Source organism: Eschrichtius robustus, chromosome 7, assembly GCF_028021215.1.
Source record: "Eschrichtius robustus isolate mEscRob2 chromosome 7, mEscRob2.pri, whole genome shotgun sequence".
Taxonomy (NCBI): Eukaryota; Metazoa; Chordata; class Mammalia; order Artiodactyla; family Eschrichtiidae; genus Eschrichtius; species Eschrichtius robustus.
Genome location: NC_090830.1, coordinates 87198664 through 87220473, shown reverse-complemented (window position 1 = coordinate 87220473; position 21810 = coordinate 87198664). Strand labels below are relative to the sequence as shown.

At 35.1% G+C, this 21810-nt stretch overlaps 1 protein-coding gene across 2 annotated transcripts in view; it reads right to left on the bottom strand.

Moving 5' to 3' along the window:
- CCSER2 (coiled-coil serine rich protein 2) overlaps window positions 1-21810 on the bottom strand; it is a 150125-nt gene that overhangs the window by 105268 nt on the left and 23047 nt on the right. For both annotated transcript variants that reach the window (XM_068548000.1, XM_068548001.1), the window contains exons 2-3: window positions 7558-9013; window positions 6225-6427 (exon numbers count right to left, since the gene is read on the bottom strand). In XM_068548000.1, the coding sequence (XP_068404101.1) occupies window positions 6225-6427; window positions 7558-8974 (1620 nt within the window). In that variant the 5' untranslated portion in view covers window positions 8975-9013. The remainder of the gene's footprint in view (window positions 1-6224; window positions 6428-7557; window positions 9014-21810) is intronic.

The following is a 21810-nucleotide window of genomic DNA, read 5'->3' as shown; positions in this document are numbered from 1 at the left end:
TAAATATATGAAAAAATTATAAAATTAATAGTGATGTAGATGCAAATTAAAATGAGTATCATTTCACACTCAACAGACTGGCTAAAATTTTAAAGTCAGATAATAGCAAGTGGGCTAAGATAAGGAGCAAGAGAAATTTTCATTCACTGCTGCAAAGTATAAATTAGTAGAACCATTTTAGGAAGATATTTGGCAGCATCTGGTAAAGCTGAATATCCATAGATCCTCTGATTCAGTAATGCTATCCCTAGGTTTATATCCTAGAGAAATCCTGACGTATATGATCAAAGAAACATGAGTAAGAATGTTCACTGCTGCACTGTCTTGATATTACTAGTGAGGAATAACTTGACTGTCCATTAGCAGAGGAACAGAGAGCAAAAAAATGGTATATTTAAATATTATACAGTAGTAAAAATAAATGAAATAGACCTATAATATAAATACACATGTACCGCAAAGACATAAAACTGAGTAAAAAGAAAAAAATCACAGAACATCATGTATCACTTATATAAGTTGTAAAACAGACATACAAAACGATATCATGTATTATCCACAGATAGACAAATGCATTAAAGGTTAAAAAAAAAAGATGGCCTATACAACATGGTTTAGAAATCATTGTTTTAAAGTAAGACACATTAGAAGAAACTCATTTTTATATTTGCTACTAGGGTGCTAATGAATGAATTAGCAGGAATCAGGAATCAGGAATGAAAAAGTGAACATCACTACAAGACCATAAGGATGTTTAAAAAAAAATAAGATAATCCTGAACAACCTTCACCAACAAATGACATCTTAGATGAAATGGACAAGTTCTCAAAACCAACACAAGAAGAAATATATATATAAACCTTAATGGGCCAACATCTATTTTAAAAATTAAATCTGTTCTTAAAGTTCTTTTCACAAAGAAAACTCCAGGTCCAAAAGGTTTCATTGGTGAATTCTTTTAAACATTTAAGGAAGAAGCCACATGAATTGTACATAAACTCTTCAAAGGGAAAAAAAAAAAAGTAACACTTTTCAACCCATTTATAAAGCCAACATAACCCTGATACCAGAACACAAGAATACCCCCTCCCCCGCAAAAAAAGAGGAAAATTACAAAGCGATCTTGCTCATGAACATAAATGCAAAAACAAATGAACATAAATACATATTCAATATTAGGAAATCAAGTTAACAACATTTATTATAAGAGGATAGTACATCACACTCAAGTGCCAAGTAAATCTATTCCAGGGATGGAAAGGTGGTTTAATATTTGAAAATCAATAAATACAATCTAGGGAATTCCCTGGCAGTCCAGTGGTTAGGACTCCACACTTCCACTGCAGGGGGCACGGGCTCAGTCCCCGGTCGGGGAACTAAGACCCTGCAAGTGGCACAGCACGGCCCAAAAAAAAAAAAGAAATGCAATCTACCACACTAACAGAAATAACAATAATAATTTAATCATTTCAATAGATGTAGAGAAAGTGTTTGATAAAAAAATTAACATTCACTCACAACAAAAATCCAGCAAATAAAGTAAAAGGGAACTTCTTTAATCTGATGAAAAATATCTACAATCCCCCCCACACACACACATATGCATACACACAAATATTAATGGTGAGCTATTAAAATTTTCCTAAAATTCTATCACCATTTCAATTCAACATTATGTTGGAGGTTCTAACCAGTGCAATAAAGGGTGGGGTGGGAGGGGGATTTAGGAGGGATGTTAAGCCTTTGCAAATGGTATCATTGTATAATATATGTAGAAACTCCAAAAACATTCACAGGCAAATTATCAAAACTAGTAAGTGGATTTACCAAGGTCACTGAAAAAACAGGTCAAAATATAAAAATCAAGTATTTTTATATATAAAAAACTCAGGAAATAAAATTTTTAAAGTGGTACCATTTATAGCAACCAAATCAAATATCTAAAAATAATGCAAATATATATAAAATTTTACAGAAAAGTACAAAATATTAGCAATAAATATTTCTTAAAGTCCCAAATAAATGGAGGAACAGACCACACCCATAAAGTAGAAGACTCACTATAGTAAATACGTTATTTCTCCCCAGACTGATCTATAAATTCAATGCAATCCCATTCAAAATCCCTATAGGTTCTTTGCAGAAACTGACAAACTCATTCTAACATTTAAATAGATTACAAAAAGCCAACTAGGGAAACCTTGGAAAAGAACAAAACTAGAAGACTTACACTACCAGACGTCAATACTTATTTTAAAGCTACAACAATTAAAGCAGTGTAGCACTGACACAAGGATAAACAAAGAGACCAATGAACTAAAAGAGAGGCAAGAAATACATAGATACAGTTACTGACTTACGACAAAGAAAACCCTGCAGTAGAGTAGGAAAAATATGACTTTTCCAAAAAAAGAAAAAAAATTAATCTTGACCTCTACCTCATATCATGCACAAAAATAATTCCGAGATGGCTTGTAGACCTTAATAGGAAAGGTTAAAAAACAAAGCTTTTAAAAATAAACATTGGAATATACCTTCATAACTTTAGAGTAGACAAAAAATTCTCACAGTGCAAAAAGTGCTAATAATAAAGGAAAAATGTTAAATTGTTAAATTCTATTCATCAAAAGACACTATTAAAAGGTTTTTAAAGCAATCCATATATATAAAAATGTATACACATATGTGTATATGTGTGTGTATATATATAAAATTTATATCCAAAATATATAAACGATTTTTACAAACCAATTAAGAAAAAATACATAGACCCCAACAGAAGGCACTTCACAGAAGAGTATATACTAATGGCAAACAAGTAGTTACCACAAACCACAGGACAAAAATCTCAATGCAATACTACTATACCCCCACCAGAATAGCAAAAATGCAAAAAAAACAGACAACATAAAGTATAAACTAGAAAGTGGAATTTCTGGAATGCTTATTTACTACTAGTGAGAGTTTAAACTGATACAACCACTTAGGAAAACTGAAAGCATCTAAAGCTATAGACATAAGTATACCCTATAATCCAGCGATTCCTCTCCTGCATATTTTGTGAACAGAAATGCATAAATGTTCACCAAAAAACATGCTGCAAAATCTTCACAGCAGAAGCAGTAGCCCAAAACCAGATACAATCTAAATGTCAATCAACAGCAGAATAAAATAAATTATAATATATTCACACAATGGATTATTATGTAACAAGAAGAATGAGCAAACAACAACTAACAAATATGCATATAACATTTATTGGAAGAAGCCAGATATAAACAACATATGTCTATAATTTTACTCATATTGAATTCAGGAAAAGGCAAAACTAAGCTACAGCAATAGAAATCAGAACAGTGGTTGCTCCTGGGGTGGGGTAACAGAATGACTGAAGAGCACAAGAAATATTCTGGTGTGCAGGAAATATTCTATGTCATAAATGCGGATGATTGTTAAACAAGTACACACATTTTCAAAATTCCCTATGCTATATGCAAAAGACTTGTACATTTTATTGTATTTAAATTATACCTCAACAAACCACTGTCAATATTTAAGCAAAAAAGAAAAAAAAATAGCCTAGATTCTAGACAAGTGCTATGCAAAGTAGTCCGTCTACAAACTGTTAGGACCTATGACAAGATAAGGAGCTTGCACCAGACTGCATCAACACACTGCTTTCTTCAAAGAGAAAATCAGCTAAACTAAACAATGGATTTGAACTAAACTGTTAGTTGTGGACACAGCTGACTCACATTCTAGTGAAGGCTCCTAACCTCAACCTGGACCGAAATGAGCACTGTTGTAAAGAACAACCATAGTGGTGCTTGTGGGGAAGGACACAAGATTAGGAAATGTCTTTGGTGAGACAAAGGAGGCAATGGAGAGACAAAGGAAAATGAGAACAGACTGAAGTTCTTTCTGGGTAAGTTAGATATACTATTTTAGAAAAAGGAGAAAGAAGAAACAGAAAAAGTGAGATAATTTAAATAAAAATATAAGATAACAGAGTTAATTCCAAGTATATCAATAAATGCAAACATAAAGGACCAAACTCACCAGTTAAAAGCAAAAGACAGATTGTATTTTTTAAAAAATAATAACCTATTTGTTATATATCAAAAGAGCTGATAGTGAAAGGATAGAAAACATATAAATAAAACTGGTAAAATATACTAATTCTGAAAAAAAAGAGGCCTTAAGACAAAAAGCATATGAGGGTTAGAGAGGATCACTAAACAATGACTGGAAGTCCACTTCACCAAGGAAACAATTCTAAACAGGTACACATGTAACAAAATTAATTTAAAATAGAAAAAGCAAACAGTTGATACAATTTTAGAGCATAAATGGTAAATCCACTATCACAGTAGATCTTAAACACTCTTTTCAAATTTTACCATCAATTCTCCATCCTTTCTCAGACTACCTTCCTCTTAGATCCGAAGAGAACACACAAACACCATTCCGTTCCAAAGCACAGAATGAACACTTTTGTAGTCTCCCATCCCATATACACAAGCCAAATGATCAAGGAGGAAATTCATGGATCTTAGAGACTAATGGTCAATTCAGATGTGTACTGAACTCTTCCAGAGGCTATTTCATCATTTATGTTACAAGAACAGTGAACTGTCTGAAAAATGTCAGGTACTAGGTGGCTGACTGCTGCCATCTACTGGACACAATGGTCATTTCAACTTCAATCATATTCGCTTTAAAAGTCCTAGTAAGAGAGCACATAAGGCCCTAAACTGTAATCTTTTCTGAACTTCCTTTATCTAACGAAATAAGAGATGCTGCCTCTAAATTAAGTACATGTCCTCTCCGTGTCTGTGCAATTTAACAAGCCTCTGGTAACAACGTTTACTTTTTTCCAAGTCACAGGTTTATATGAATAAACCTGTGAAAATTACATCACCTGAAGTCTACCTGGAATTTAATATATCCACAAAGACTACCAATTTTCCCATACAACTACTGGAAAACTGATTTTATATACTCAGTAACTACAGGGAATAACTTTAATTACACCAACTATACTTTACTCACATGGCATATAATCCACATTACTTGCAATTTTTCTTAAAATATGCATGTATAAATATATGGTAGGTCCTCTAGTGCTCATCCATATCTGGTGCCCTTGCCTACCAGGCACACAAGAAAATTACACTTCCTGCCCACTCAGTACACAAGATTAGTACTGGTCAGTATGTTGTGAGTAAAAGTGCCATATGCCATCTGCAGGCCACAGCAGTAACTGCATGTGTGAGACCCTCTGGCAGTATCGGCATGTGTGAGATCCTTGTTACCAGAGTGACAAAGGGTCTCAAAAGGCCATGGTGAAGCCCCAAGATCAAAGCAGCTTAGAACACTGAAGACAGTTGCCCTAGAGAGTTGTCCAGACCTACAATAGACATTTTAAGAGTAAAAAATAAACTTTTATTGTGTTAAGTCACTGAGAGTTGGCACTGAGAATGTTACCTCAGAACAGCTTAGCCCAGGATTTCTCATCAGCAGCACTATTTACATCTTGGGCTGGATACATCGTTGTTGTGGGTGCTATCCTGTGCATTACAGGATGTTAAGCAGCATCCCAGTGTCTACCCATTAGTTGCCAGCAGCATCCCTCAATGTAACAACCAAAAATGTCTCCAGACATTGCCTTCCCCTCCTCTACTGAGAACCACTAGCCTAGCTTAACCTGAACAGTACAGTGTGTCCATATGAATATATGTGTGTGTATTTATTTACATACAGCTGACCTTTGAACAACATGGGGTTAGAGGTGCTGACCCTCCGCACAGTCGAAAATCCACGTTTAACTTACAATCGGCACTCTATATATACGCTGTTCCTCCATACCCGCATTTCTGCATCCGCAAATTCAACCAACCACAGACTGTGTAGTATTGTAGTATTTTTACTATTGAAAAAGATTCACATATAAGTGGACCCTCATAGTTCGAACCCATGTTATTCAAGGGTCAACTATATTATGAATATGTGTGTATGAGAACATATTTAACTCGTGCTATATGATACAAATATATGCTTATGTATTAAGACCAGATGTTTTGTAGGCCCTTAAGAGATATGAATTCCCATTTCTCAAACTAGGAGAGTTAGTTCATAAACTTAAAAAATCCAATCAATATCCCAAGTCTCTCTATAGCAAAGTAAACAAAATGTTCTAAAATGGTATATAAATCCATACATACTATGCTGTTCATCTCAGAGGACTCATAGCTCCCAACTGGGTGGACATTTCCAATGGGCTCCAAGCCCTCTTCATCCCACATGTACGTTCCATCAGAGCTATCAGATGGAGAGAGTTCAAATGAAGAACCAGCTCTGTAATCTGTATCTGGTGAAATCAAGTTGTTTCCAGAAGCATGTTTTGAACATTCACTCCTGTCTTCAACTGATTTTTTAAAAGAGAGGGAAAAAAAAGTTATTAATTCACAAAAATATAATTCTCAGGTTCAAAAAATATAAGCTTTAATAATTTGATATAGCAAAAAAGTTGGCAAAAAAGTATTCATAACTAGCATCTTCTAAATCTAAACAATAAAAAAATCAAGATGCAAAATCTTAAAAATAACCTACTGAAATATTTCCCAATAAAGAAAATTCATTGAGCCATCTTTCACTTCTGCAATATTTCTAGAAATGTACATAAAGCCTCATATTCTTTGAATATTTCCTAAGATATTTATTTTTAAGCACTGCCCAGGAAACTCTTTACTCTGTGTATATCATTTAACCTTGCAGTTGACTCCTTATAAGGAAATAACTTGCTCCAGCAGTCACTCCTAACTAGAAGACCCTCAGACAGTCAAGGGTTTATGCACATCTCCAGGGATGGCCTAGTCCCTCAACCAGACTACATGCCTATACCCAAACCCTCAGTTTGTTCCTTTTTCAGGCCAGATGGGCACAGAGATGTATTTTCTCCAGTATTTAGCACCAGGATTACCAAGTATAAGAAGAAATGTTTAACAGGTGCTATCTCACTCTCCTCAATTAAAAAAATAAAGCTCCTCTGAAAGTTTAACTATTAAGTCTACTAAGCAAGAAATCTAAGTCTTCCTTTAAAAAAATGAAAATTGCCTAGGATAAAAAAATTCATTAGATTGGACATAACCTATATTAGTCCATTTACCCTTTGGTACAGCTTTACTCTTAACAAATAGTAGTGATCTACTACCCTAAAGGAAGAGATGGTTTAAAACAGGCTGCCACTGATTGGAGGAAGCAGGGAAAAAAAATAATTTTGAAGCAAGCAGGAATAAGCCTGTGTGTGACAAAGAAGAGCAAAGGTAAAATACCATAAGGGAATGAATGTTTTTATGGATGTTGTTTTAGCATGAAAAATAGAACAAGGGACAAAAGTCACAAGGAAAGTAAATGTTGCCCCATTCCAATTTTGTCTAGATCCATCCTTCCATGAAATTGTTAGTATCCTGGAATTAATCAGAAGATAATCCTAAGTGTAAATTCAGTTCTATTATCTAGGAGAAAGCAAAAAAAATTAAGGACATTAATATTTACCAGAGACACTTATATCTATCCACTCATCAGTTTTACTGAAGGATTTTTCATTTTCCTTGGGGGAATCAAATATATCCTTTGGTGGTACATTTTCACACTTTTCTTCTTTGAGAGAAATTTCCTCTGGAGTTACTCTAGTTCTGTTGGAATCTTCTATATCTATAAAATCATCACTGAAGTCTTCACTTAAATCATTCTTATCAGAAGATGACAGAGAAGACAATGAAATGTCATCCACATCATCACTCAGGTATCTAATTTTAGCATCATGCTTCATGGTCTGGTCATTTTCTGTTCTGTAACTATCATTTTCAATTAGTTCTTGGTCCTTATCCTTAGCTCTGTCCTTAGCCACAAGTGCAGCATCTTCCTCTATACATGTGTCAGCCAGTGAATTTTTATTACCATCAACTGTGATAGTCCCAGAAAATGGAGGTCGGCCAGATTTCAGTAGAGAGGGATGAACCATCCTATAACCCAAAGTGGAAGTTACACCCGGGCCATTTGGTAAAGCCAACTTCTTTCCACCAGCAGCATAAGGCCTATTAAATCCATACCCTAAATGTTCATTCCCATTGAGTACTTCCGACTGCCGAGAATTTCTTGTTAGCATACTTGACCTCAGAGGCACTCTAATGGGTAGCTGTTGATTCTGATAAGGCTTTGTAAGATCTGCAGCTCTATTGAAGGAATGTGATCTGGTTATAGATGAAGGTGGAAGGAATGAATTCTGAATGGAATGTGAAAAACTCTGTGACCTAACCATTTTTTCACAAGCAAGAGATTTAATATTATCTAGGGATTGTGCTAAGCTTTCTCCAGAACTGCTTCTGGTGGCACAGGAGTTTGCTCTAGGCCTTTGTATGCTACCAGCTGATCGGTTTCCATAAAATCCATTCAACTGCGATTTTGGAGCACTGACTGAAGTATATGAAGTCCTTCCTAATAATGTGCCTTTGGTGAATTTACCCAAATTAGACGGTCCAGACAAAGACTTTTGGTTTAACTCTTCTGCAGATGACACAAACATAGTAGATGGCTTTGCTAACTTTGATGTGAGTAAAGAAATACTTTTCAAACCTCCCTTCATCCCATTTTTATCAAACATTCCTTGAGCAGGTGCCTGTTTTTCAGGATCAATTTCTTTATCATGTGAACTCTGAGTACCGTTAGGCTCTTCAGGACTTTGTGCACTAAATTGGTATTTATTTGCCGTTCTCCAATTAAATGAATGGGACAATGACCAATCAGAGCCATTATTTTTGATGTAACTTTTGGCATTGCTACTCTTGGACGTTCCCAATAAATTAACAGGTTTTCCATTTGGAATTGGCTGCAGTGTACTTCTTACAGGTTTTGTTCCATACTTTGGCAACTTGGAACCCAAAAAAGTCTTGATTTGTGTTTTTTCTTCCATGAGCTATATGGTGCATTTGTTCTTAAAATTTGACAAAATCTGAGGAGACAAAAAAGCAGATTAAACATTTCTAAATAAGGATAATTACATGGATTATTACATAATATGAATGCATATTCTTAAATAATTAAATGCAGCAAAAACCAAAAGTTACCATAATTCCTACAGAACTCTTAATAAATACTGATTGCACTAATTAATAACTTTGTTAGAAGAAAATAAACATTTTTGTAAACCCTTTTATTAACTTGGGCTATGGATGATGATAGCAAAATCCAGAAATAATAAAATTAGAATATCAAATTTGTATTAAAAAATAACACTTCTACAGCACATCTTCCAATTTCCAATCCAAATTATTTCTTCCATTTTGGGTAATATTATTTCCTTTAAAAATAAAAACGTGGCTTTGGTTTTATTTTTAAGTGCATTTGATCTTATAAAAACTGGAATACATTTTAAAACTTTCATTATTAAAGTTAAGAGAAGGATGTGGATAAAGAATCCAACAGTACCAAAAAAATTCTTCTGGCATCAAGGGCTGAAACATCAGCTGTCATTTTAAGCAAATATCTCAAAAGAATTTCTATCCAGTAATATAAACATACATTACAGTTAGTGCCAGGGTGAGAAGTATAATGATTTAATAACATTGATTAGTCCATTAATCTCAACCTCTCAAATTTTTTTTTTTTAATATTTAGTTATTTGGTTGCACCGGGTCTTAGTCACAGCAGGCGGGCTCCTTAGTTGTGGCATGCGAACTCTTAGCTGCAGCATGCATGCAGGATCTACTTCCCTGACCAGGGATCGAACCCGGGACCCCTGCATAGGGAGCGTGAAGTCTTATGCATTGCACCACCAGGGAAGTCCCTCAAATTATTTTAAAGGTAATAAAAAACAACAAAAAGGTTCAATGAACACAAAAGAGCATAAAAATAGAAAGTGTCCTCTATTTGAGTAACTTAAATTATGTCATCTGATGAGATTACAAAAATGAGATAAAAATATTAAAATGCCCTAACATTAACAAAAATATCATATGGTCACTATATGTTCACTGTGGTTATATAAAAATGTTGTAACACCACATACAAGAGCAAAATTCAAATAAAAGATAAACACATGCCTTAGGGTCACTGATTTTTTTTTTTTAATTATGTACCTTAAGACATTGTCTTCAACTTGTTGGTTTTATTTTTTCAATTAAAAAAAATTGATTCCAAATCATTCCTGACATTAAGAATTAGAGAGCTTCTAGAGTACATATGTGTTATTAATCATCTCAAAAGTAAATATTTAGAAAATCATACAGACTTTTAAGTAAAGATAGCGGGGTGAAACAGAATTACAGAACTTCCTATCTCCAATATCTAATAAAAGAGACAGACTAGGGCTTCCCTGGTGGCGCAGTGGTTGGGAATCTGCCTGCCAATGCAGGGAACAAGGGTTCAAGCCTTGGTCCGGAAGTTCCCACATGCCACGGAGCGGCGAAGCCCATGCGCCACAACTGCTGAGCCTGCGCTCTAGAGCCCGCGAGCCACAACTACGGAAGCCCCGTGCCTAGAGCCCGTGCTCCTCAACAAGAGAAGCCACCGCAATGAGAAGCCCGTGCACCGAAACAAAGAGTAGCCCTCGCTCACCACAACTAGTGAAAGGCCGCGTGCAGCCAAAAATAAATTAAAAAAAAAAAAAAAGAGAGACAGACTATACATATGTGTGTGTGTGTGTCATTTTTCAGCCAAAAATCCACCAGCTACAGTCAAACAAGAAAATGATTAAACTAAAAATCTCTAAACTTTAAAAAGTAGTGGCCAGAAAAAGATTCTGCACAGTGTGATCTGGCTCCTAGCCTGATTACACTGCCTAGAAGCAATAATGAGAAAAATTGGTGAGTTAATAAAACTTGAAAATTTTAATATATAAATATTTTAATATTTTAATAAATATCCTCCGGTTTGGATAGAAAGACCTGATTTGGCATGCCCTAGAAAAGTCCAGGAGAACATCTTCAGCACAGAAGCTTTAAAACCTAAGCCGAGACAGGCAGAGTGGCCACCAGAACCTGTTGACTTCCAAGGCATTCTTCTGAGTTAAGGAAAGGGTCTGAAGCCCCTAGAAATGTACTACATCCTCGGCAGGATGGACTAAGGCCAGTACAGGACACTTAACAAAATCTAAGGAGACAGGAGGAGCCTGGAGCCCCAGAAGAACTCTCCCCCCACCACCACCTTACATCCTTCAACTACAGAGAAGCAGACAGAGAATAAAACACAATGCTCAAAAGATGTATTGAGGGGGTACCGTAAAAGGAGGAGACAAAGTCACAGCTAAGATGAGGATGGCATCAAGGAGAACTCACCCATGTTACATCAGGGCAGATACAAAGTCTTGACTTTGCTATCCAAGTCTTTACCTAGCAAGATATAAAGAAAAGGCCATGCAACTGTATAAACAAGAGGGTGGAAGGAAGAGAAAAGAACAAAAGAAGAACCTAGTCTGAAAGAAAACATAACACAGGAAAATAAGGAAATCCCCAGTGAGTTCTTTGTAACAGAAAACAACCTAATAAGCACATACATTTAATAAATCAAAAGCTCAAAGATAAAAAGACAAAACAGGTGAATTGAAAAGAAAAGCTATGGAGCTAAGAAAATCAATTAAGAACAATGAATTTGAAAAAAAAGCAAGAAAAAGAACCAAACACTGAAAATCAAACTAATGGCAAGAAGAAAAATCATAAGATAACCTAAGTACTGAGGAGAAAAAAAGACAGAGATACCAAGGCAATCAGATAGAATAAGTAGGACAGAGACTAAACAGAAAGATAATTAGTATCCCTGAAGTAGAATAACTAAACAAATAGAAGAGAAAAAGCAGGTAGACATGATAGAAAATAGCCCTAAAATAAAGGTGAAGAAAATCTACAAAGGGAAAGGAAAAATACAATAAACCATAGATCCAAATACATATCTAAATTAAATTAATAAAACATCAAGGATAAAGAAATAATTCTCTGGGAATGCAGATTGAAAAAAATCATTTTGTAAAGAAAATTTTAAGACTTTTAAATAAGCAAAAAAGATCCTTTTGATGAAATGTTGCAGCTTCTAGGGATAATTTAATCCTACAGGAATTGTCATTGGACTATTTTACAACTCTGTAAAGATAGAGGTTAACATATAGAAAACTAATGGTAAAGCACACAATTCTTGTCTACAGACATGCAAATAAATTCTGCCCATTTCAGTTGACTTCTCTCCACCATGATGGAAGAAGCCAGCTTTGCAAATTCACTTCAATATTCCTGATCTGTAAATGTACGTGTCCTTTGCATTCTCCCTTGAACCAGCTATAACATATCTCTGACTCCCTCATTAATGATGAGATAAATAAAACCTTTAACACGTTCATTTTATATCTGAATAGGAGTCATGATTTAATTCTCTTCTAAAATTTATCCTTAGAAGTTTTGGAAATTCCACCAAAATACCCAGTGGATTCACCTGACAGAGCTAGGTTACTTCTTTGCCAGAATAGTACACCTCACAGGCAGCTCAAGCCCAGACATTTCTTGTCTCCCAGAAGTGAACTAAGAACAGCAATAGAACTTTGTTAACTGTGCTTTCTATTTTAACTTTCCTCTCTTCTAATTTTGTTTTTGTTTTTAGTTTATTTATGGTCAATAAGTTATTCTCTGTTGGTGATAACAATGATTCAGAATTTGATTTTATGGACTGTCATTCAGTGATCTCTGTAAACAAATTAATGGTTTATACAGATCTGTGTTGGGTGAGAGAAAAAGAAGACTCTGATTCATTAGTCACCTGTTCACTTATCTCTTTTGTTTACCTATCTTGAGCTCAAATCAATTAAGAATTTCATGCCAACCAGGAAGGAGAATAGCTCTTCGGTATCTGGAAAGGTCAGGGTTTGTGTTTGTTAACTCTGTAGCCATGGCTAAAACTGGAGAATTGGAAAAAGATAAGCTCTCTCAGTGTCTGTATGGCTATGTGTCTATTAATTCAAAAAAGTCTTTACCTCTCATTTTGAGTACATAATGCTTTCCTACCCTCAGAGGGTATTAATAAATTAGATTATAAAGTCTCTTAAAGCAGCTCTGTTCTGACTGGCTTATAGAGATAAATATGCACTATTTTTATAAATTGAATATTACCAAAATTCCCAGAAAATAAGCAAATTGATCTTCTAATATTTTAAATGTGTTATATTTTTAAAAATTATTCTTACAGAAATTAACTCAGAAAGGTTTTAAGAACCAAGTTCATATAATTAAGGTAAATGGCAAACAAAAATAGTTTAATAAAATAGGTTTATCTTCTGCTTTTTTTAATCAATGTTAAGTATAATACAAGCATACATCTTTATTCCATTAGAGTAACTTTCTAAAACGTATATAGGCTTACTGATCAAATAAGCCAGTATTACTCACACACAATGTTTAAGACTATGAAAATGTAAAACTGTGTTTAAATTGAATGACTATTCTGACAAACTTTTCATTTCAACAGTAATTATGTTTCATAGTACGTCAGCTTACAAATAATTTCCAAGAACTTTAAGGTAACAAAAGCTTAGACTAATATTAAGCTGAATTAATTAGTGGATAATCACTGGTTTGCTAGATCATTTCTAAGTAAGAATATTAAAACTTTGGTTACTAAGCATAATTTCAAGTTTATATGCTTTTGCGTCTTGTTATTGTGTGCTACAGAAAGACTCTCTTTGGGACATGTAAATGAACATGTTTGTTTTTGCTACTTTGAGAAACTGTACACTAGATCCCATTTTTATACAAGTAACATGCCGATAGATAAATAAACAGACAGACAGACAGAAGATATCACATAGAGATGTGCGTGCACCTATATATTTAAACACACAAACTGTTAATAGTGATTACCATTAGGGAAGTGAGAATTAGGTGAAAAGAAGACTTCTTTTCACCTTTAAATCGTTATTGTTTAAATATTTTAAATATGCCCATACTTTTGCCATTTAAAACATGTTAACTAAAAAACTGCATTTAAAAAATTTTAAAAATTTATTCAGTATCAAACAAGACTCTTAAACAGTTTAATCTTACCAAAAAATTATTTAAAATTAAGTTTAATATTACGCAAAATAAAAGGCATAAAAATAAAGTTTGGATAAAATACAAAAAAGGATTTTTTTAGTCAAAAGACATTATTTTTTCATAAATTACCATTTCAATTTCTCCAGACTTCAACCTCAATTTAATGTTTCACGTATCAATTTTATCTTTAAAATTTTATTCTAAATTCACCATATCCATTCCACAATTCTAGTTCTTACCCTCATCTCTTTCTGCATTACTAAAAAGGCTTCCTACGTTATTAAGATTCTGACTCCACTTCTATTCAAACTGTCAAAACAGTTATTCTCTCAAAGCACAGATCTGATCATGTCATTCTATAGATTAAAAACCACGTGTGGCCCAGGAACAACAAAATAAAATCCAAAACCCACTGTACAGAGATCAAGCTTCTCTATTTGCTTCTACCCTATCACTGCAGTACTATACATTCTAGCCAAGATACATTGTCTATCATTCCCCAAAATCCATCCTATATTTTGCACCTTCTATGCCTTTGCTAAAGTTGTAAAGACCACCTTGAAGATCCTACCCTCCAAGTCCAAAATCATTACACTCACAAACCTTTCCAGTTAAAATTAATTTTGCATCCTTCTCTATTCCCTTCACACCAATAATAGAGCTGAGCCTGTCTTATAATTGTGTGCATGTTTATTTGGCCCATAAGAAAGTATGAGAGCATAAACTGTGCCTGCCATAGGATCACAAATATGATAGATCCTCAACTTTTAAGTAAACTCATAATCTTAGTGCAAATTAATTTAATAAATAGTAAGCCAAGACTGAAAAGTAATTTCATTTTGTGGGCCTGTGACTGATTGGTAGTAGCGGCCTTGAGCAATACGTTGAGGACTCCAGGTTAAATCTAGACTCTGCAGTAAAGAACCTTGATCTAACAGCAATTATCTGCCACGAGCAGGAAAAGGGACAGCATATCCATGACAGATGACTGCCATCCTCATTTTCTGATAATGACCTTTACCACAAAACATACTCCACACCTACAAATACTTTCAGGGTGACCATAAGAAAACTGGTAATGATATTAGATATAAGGGTCATTCTGCAAATCATTAAATAACACACATTAAAGATTCTGTCCTCTGTTGAGTCATCTGTGAGTCAGAAAGGCTTTAACATTTCCCTGCCAGTCACAAGTAGACTGAGAATGGAACACTCTATTCTTTCACTTCTCTATGCTTCTACTTGACTGTCTGAAATGAGGGTAATATATGTTATCCCCCAAGAACATCTTAAGTATTAATAACTTAGAGGCACAAGATAAGACCACAAGAAAGACATACTGTTACTACAAAATGTTTAGGGTGCTATCACATGGGGGGGAGAAAAAAGATTAGAACCTGAATGTACTATTTCCTATCAAAATTATTTACTGATTCCTAAGTGCACAAATAACTGCAACATAATTGATATCAATCATCTTGGACTGTGGTCTTAAAACTAAGCTAATCTGACAGCTCAACTCTATAAAGTTTCCATATTTGCTTATGTTATGAATATTGTCACTTCATTTGTTGATGAGCTACCTTCTGTCTTTAAATATCATGAAACTTTCTCCTATACTTATTTATAACTCTGAACTGAAATAAAACAGACATTGTGAATCTGCTTCATTTTAGTAGCTGTGCTGTCTTTGCTACACTTTACCTGATATGCAGTCGGTTAAGCAATTAAAAAATGCAGTCATAAGTCTGAAAAAGTACATGTTGACTACATCATCTAATGATATAATCTTCTCTGAAATACTTTAACATTGTCTGTGAGCTTTAGTTTAATGCTGAACTAAGAATAATACCTGGTACAGGGCCTGGAAATATCTGAGATTTTGAGTTACTTTCTGTAAGAATAATTTTTTTAAGTATAGCACATTTAAAGTATGGTAGTTCACATTTGAAAGAATTTTCAAAACTACTTATAATTTTTTTTAAAAAATTATAAATCAAAGTTTTTTGCTTTTAAAAGGAATCCACAATTGGATAAGAAGGGAAAAGAAGGAGCAAATATTACTCAGCACTTATGTAACAGGTAACATCCTTACCACTTTGTCCCTGTTAATTGTTTAATCTTCCTAATATTATAAGGTGGTAGATTTCATTCTATTTTAAACAGATAAACCAAGATTCAGAAAGGCTAAAACACTTGTCCAAAGTCACAAGTTCATAAATTACTTAAGAGAATTCAGGTTCAACTCTACCTGATTCCAGGATCCATGCAGACTGCCTTCCTGACAAAGGAATGAAATATTCTGAGAAGTTTACTGATAGCTAGGGACAACAGTGAAGGAAGGAACTGGATAGCTAAGGTTAGAGAAGCATGAAGACTGCAAAGAACCTAGGAATTGATTAAAGAAGTTTTTGCAAAGGAACAAGTAAGAGCTTTCTCTTTTTCAAATTCCTTTCATATCAATTACCTTATCATCTGAGGAACCACCCACTCATATTCTTTTTTTTTAGTTTTTCAAATAGCTTTTTAGAAGGTATGAAATGCATACATTTTAGGGATTTTACATAGGCATAAATTCACTACTGAGTCCAAGAGCAGTTAACTGAACAACAATGCTGATGACTACATGCCCCTACCAGTCACTTCTTGAAACTTGCTTTCTCATTCAGATAACTACATTCAATTTAAAAAAAAAAAAATTTTTTTTTTTTATCTTGTGTTACCCAACCATTTCCCTCATATCCTCTTCTCCCATGTTTTTTCTGGCTGTCACCTATGTCAAGTTGATTCAAAGCCTTGATTATAGCAATTAAATAAGTAAAAATAACACCTTCAAAAGTAAAGGTTTAAAACAATACAACTTCATTCCAGATTCTTCATGGTTTTAAAGAGTGCACACCGAGCTCAACCCAAAAACCCCATTATTATTATTTTTTTTAATCAAGCTGACCTTTTTGTCCTCTAGCTACAATTTTTTACTCAGGCAGATGGGGATCAAAGCAACTTGTGAAAGTTAGTCTCAAAATGAATTTGTGGTTTAGGAACATTAAATGATGTTATTAAATGTAGATTCAAAGTATATTACTTCCTCAAACTTTAAGGAACAAAGAGAATACTAGCAGCTAAAGAAGAACTGGAAGCTCCCCTGGCCAACCACAAAAGCTCTCTCTCCAAATTTTATTATTTAGTTCAGGTAAAACTCAATAACTGCGTAGGGCATTCAAATGAATGTGGACTCCTATTTCTTGTCAACAAGCCAAGAAGCGTTCCTCAGACCACTCCAGGTTTATGTTCCCTTCACTGGAAACCAAGTTCTTTGAGAATACAAACTATGCCTTTCACTCTTCTGTTTCCTCACTGTGGCCCTAGGACATAGACTCGCACATAATTGGCATTTTATAAATGCAGGTTGAAAGCAAGAAAAGCATATCCCTTAACAGTGATTTTCTGAGAATTTTGTTAGTTTTACCTCAAATCAACAATATAAGCATTTAGGGCTTCCCTGATGGCGCAGTGGTTGAGAATCCGCCTGCCAATGCAGGGGACACAGGTTTGAGCCCTGGTCCGGGAAGATCCCACATGCCACAGAGCAACTAAGCCCATGCACCACAACTACTGAGCCTGCGCTCTAGAACCCGTGAGCCACAACTACTGAGCCCGCGTGCCTAGAGCCCGTGCTCTGCAACAAGAGAAGCCACCGCAATGAGAAGCCCACGCACCACAATGAAGAGTAGCCCCCGCTCGCCACAACTAGAGAAAACCCGCGTGCAGCAACGAAGACCCAATGCAGCCAAAAATAAATAAATTTTTTTAAAAAGCAATATAAGCATTTATATGTATAAAGCATAACACAGCCTGACACAAGTACAAGCGTCTGTTTATAAACTCCTATTTTCCTAGGTAAAACAGGTACCCAAATTCATGATACTGATTTTTTTCCCACCCCTCCACAAACCACAGTGGGTTATTAAATCCAATGAAAAAGCCAATCTCCTCCCTGGTAGCTTTCTTGCTTAAGAATTTATTCTAATTTGGAATCTCATTCCCTATTCATACCCATGGCACCTAACTCTTTAAGTTTTTTCCAAGAAACCTACCACTTTTGGCATAAAACATTATTTAAAAAAAATAAATTACAAAAGAAATGGGACATGACACAATCTCAGTCTGATTGTGCTCTTTATATGTTCTTTGTGTGATTTAATTACAAAGTATTTTAGATAATTACTCTGCAACTTTTAATAGAACTAGGATACTCATATTTTAACATTTTTAAAAAGTAAAAATCCTTAAACTAGTTAACAGCATTTAATCAGTCACCAGTGTTATTGGCACTGAGAATCTTATTGATTTTGTAAAAATCAGAGTGATTAAAGTTAGGTACAATATTTGCATCTATAAGTTGATCATGATGTAAGGCATAAGAACCACTGAATATAAGAGCAATCTTATTGTGCTTTGGTCTATCACAATTCAACTTCTTCCTCTGCAGGGAAGCCCCACTTAATTCACTGCATACCTCCACCTCAGATTACTATAACTTTTTTTTATTAAGCATCTATGAGACAAGATCCTAAAAAATAAACAAGGTAGGATACAATGCCTGCCAGGAGAAGCTTATGATCTGGCAAAGGAAGGAATGTTTTCATCATGGTCATGACTTAGAATACATTAATTCGGTAATCAAACATGTATTGAAAGCCTTTTTGAAGACATTTATTGAAAGATTTATTACAAATCAGCCTCTGCGCTAGAGGATGTGGATACAACAGACACTCCAATACGGAGAAAAAGACATATAGACAAGAAAAGGGCAATGAAGTGCTATAATTGCTATAGGAGAGTATATGGGGTAGTACATGAGGGCACAAAGAAGAAAGTGCTTAATGGGAGAAGGGGATTTCATAAATGGCTTCATAGAGGAAGCCAATGCTTGAGTTGGGTCCAAATGATAAATAGTAAATAATAATAAAGACAATGTGAGAAGCAATACAGCCTAAGTAAAGAGTATAAACAAAAGCACAGAACCAGCATGGCACATTCAGGAAACTGGTATTAATTAAATAAGGGTAGTGAACAGGGTTCAAAGAAATGCTGCAGGAAACAAGAGAAGTTCAATGGAAAAAATACAGCCTGCGAAAGGCCTTAAATGCCATACTAAGAAATTTGAACTTTACTACAGGCAGTAAGGAAGCCAAAGGGTTTTAAGCCAGAAAACAATGACCTGACCTGAATTTTGAAAACTGACTCTGATTTCAGTATGAAGGATGGACCAGAGGAAGAAAGGTAGATAGGTTAAGAGGTTTTAACATGAAAATGATGGCAAGGATTGTAGCAAAAAGGTTAGAGAAAAGATACAAATACAAAAGATATCAGCAATACTGAATCTTGAGAATTTCATCATAACAGTGGACACAAAATGAGAGCACAATATTTAATGAATAAATGGATGAATAATTGACTGACTGATTAGGTGTATGAGATGGAAAGGGATAACTGATTGACTCATTAGATGTAGAGAGGAGAAAGGGTTCATGATTCCAGGCCTGACTGGACAGAGGGTGGTGCCTTTAATTGAGGGCAAACATTATGTCTGGGGAAAGAGATCGTGAACTTAGCATGTCAAGCTGACTTTGAGGTAACTTTGAGGTACCTACAGAGGGTGCAGGTGGGGGTGTTTACAAGCCATGTAAAGGAGTCTGAAATGCAAGGGAAAGATCTGAATGGGAGATGATTGGGGAACTGTCAGTACAAAGATAACAGTCAAATGTTCCACCAGAAACAGGTGAGGTCATCTGGGGAAGATGTAGAAAAGGGAAAGAAAGGCTAAGGACCAGGGGATCACAAACATTTAAGGAATGGACAGAAGGGAAAAAAAGCAACAAAGGTGGCTGAGAATGCACAATCCAAAAGGAAAGAAAAGAATTGGAAGAGAATTTGAAAATGATAACAGGCAGTAGTGTCAAATTCCACAGATAAGCAAAGAAAAACTAAAGACTGAAAAGAATGATCAGCCTTGGTAGTTTGCAAATTTGGTCACCTTTGCCAGAGGAGTTTCAGGAGACAAGATGAGGCACAGAAAATTACAGAGAGTTCAAGAGTAAAATAAAGGTAAAGAAATCGAGTCAGGAAACGTAACCCATTCTTTCAAAGACTAGAAAGAAAAAGGCAATAACTTGAGAGGATATAAAGGCAGTAGTTTTGGTTTTTTCTAATTTTGTGCTCTCTTTTCTAAGATGCAGAGAAAGAGCTAAAACAGAAGATTAAAAATAAGAAAATGGTGGGAACAATAGCTAGAGCAAGATACCACAGGATATAAGATGAAGATGGGCTTCCAGTCCCATAATGAGACCTGGAATGATAGACAGGAAAACAAGGCAGACATTCTGATTTACAGCTGAGTCACGAAGAAGGTGGTAGCTTGACAGGCACATTGCTCAGGGCTCTAGCCCTGGGAACACTGGACACTACTGCAGGCTCCACTCACCCACCTTAGTTGGGACTGGCTAAACCTGCACGATGTGGGAATTGTGCTTGCAGCTGAACAGGGCTGTAGAAGACAGGGACTAGGTCTTATTAGATGTTATGAGCAAACTCAACCAGCAAGATTATTGAGAACATGGGCAATACAAATAATTTCAAAAATATAAGTGTAATGAAAATGTCTGTAATATTTACTCAATGGCTTAATTAAAAGACTCATTTTTAAAATTCTCATCATCTAGCACAGAGCCTGGCACATAACAGACATCAGCGCATACAAGTGAATGATGTTGTGGGACCGACTCAGGGCAATATCCCAAGAGACAGAACACCTGTGGAAGGCAGGCTCTGCAGTGTTTCCAATGACCTGGCTAGAAAGTCTCCTTCCTATGGGACCAGGAGGGTGGAAAAACCTAATTGTCCCTACTGAAAACAAAAAAGGACAACATGACTGTGAGGGGCCTTAATGATAACAGCTAATTTTTATCAAGAACAGTATATGTATGGCACTGTGCTGATCAGTTTATAAGAATTACCATATCTTAACCTCATTACAACACACGACAGGTACATTTATTCCCATTTCAGAGATGAAGAAACTCAGTTTTCTTCAGAAGTTAAGTAACTTGTCCAAGTTCACATAGATAATAAAGAACCAAGACTACTGAACCCAAGTCAGTAGCACTCAATATGATGGGTAGTGATAGTAGTGGTAGTAGTAGTAACAGCAGGAACAACAGCAGCTAACACTCTTATAGCTCTTACTATGTGTTAGGCAATGTTCTAAGGGTTTCATATTTATTAACCTTCACAACTACTTTATGAAGTAAATGTAATCATTTTACAAAGGAAGAAAGTAAACACAGAGGGGTTAGGTAGTTTTCCCAAGACCACACAGCTACTAAGTGGTGGGGCCAGGATTCAAATTTAACCATTACTCTATATAGCCTCTCTCCAATTCATTTTCTCTAGGCTAAGATGCAATATACTGTGTTTTTCAAACTGCTGGTCATGACATCAATGTATTGGTTTATGACAAGCAAGTTTTGTTGTAAATGGAAAGACTAGAATAGAATGGACTACTCCACTCTTTTCCCAATACCTTCTCTAGTGCTGGACGAGATGGCCAACATCCTGGGCGAACTGCAAGAAAAGCATATGTAACGGATGTGTTTGTTTAGTTTTGTAATGGATGGGGAAGGAATCAATCAAATTTAACAGTGAAAAATATTCAAAAACTTATTCATGGAGC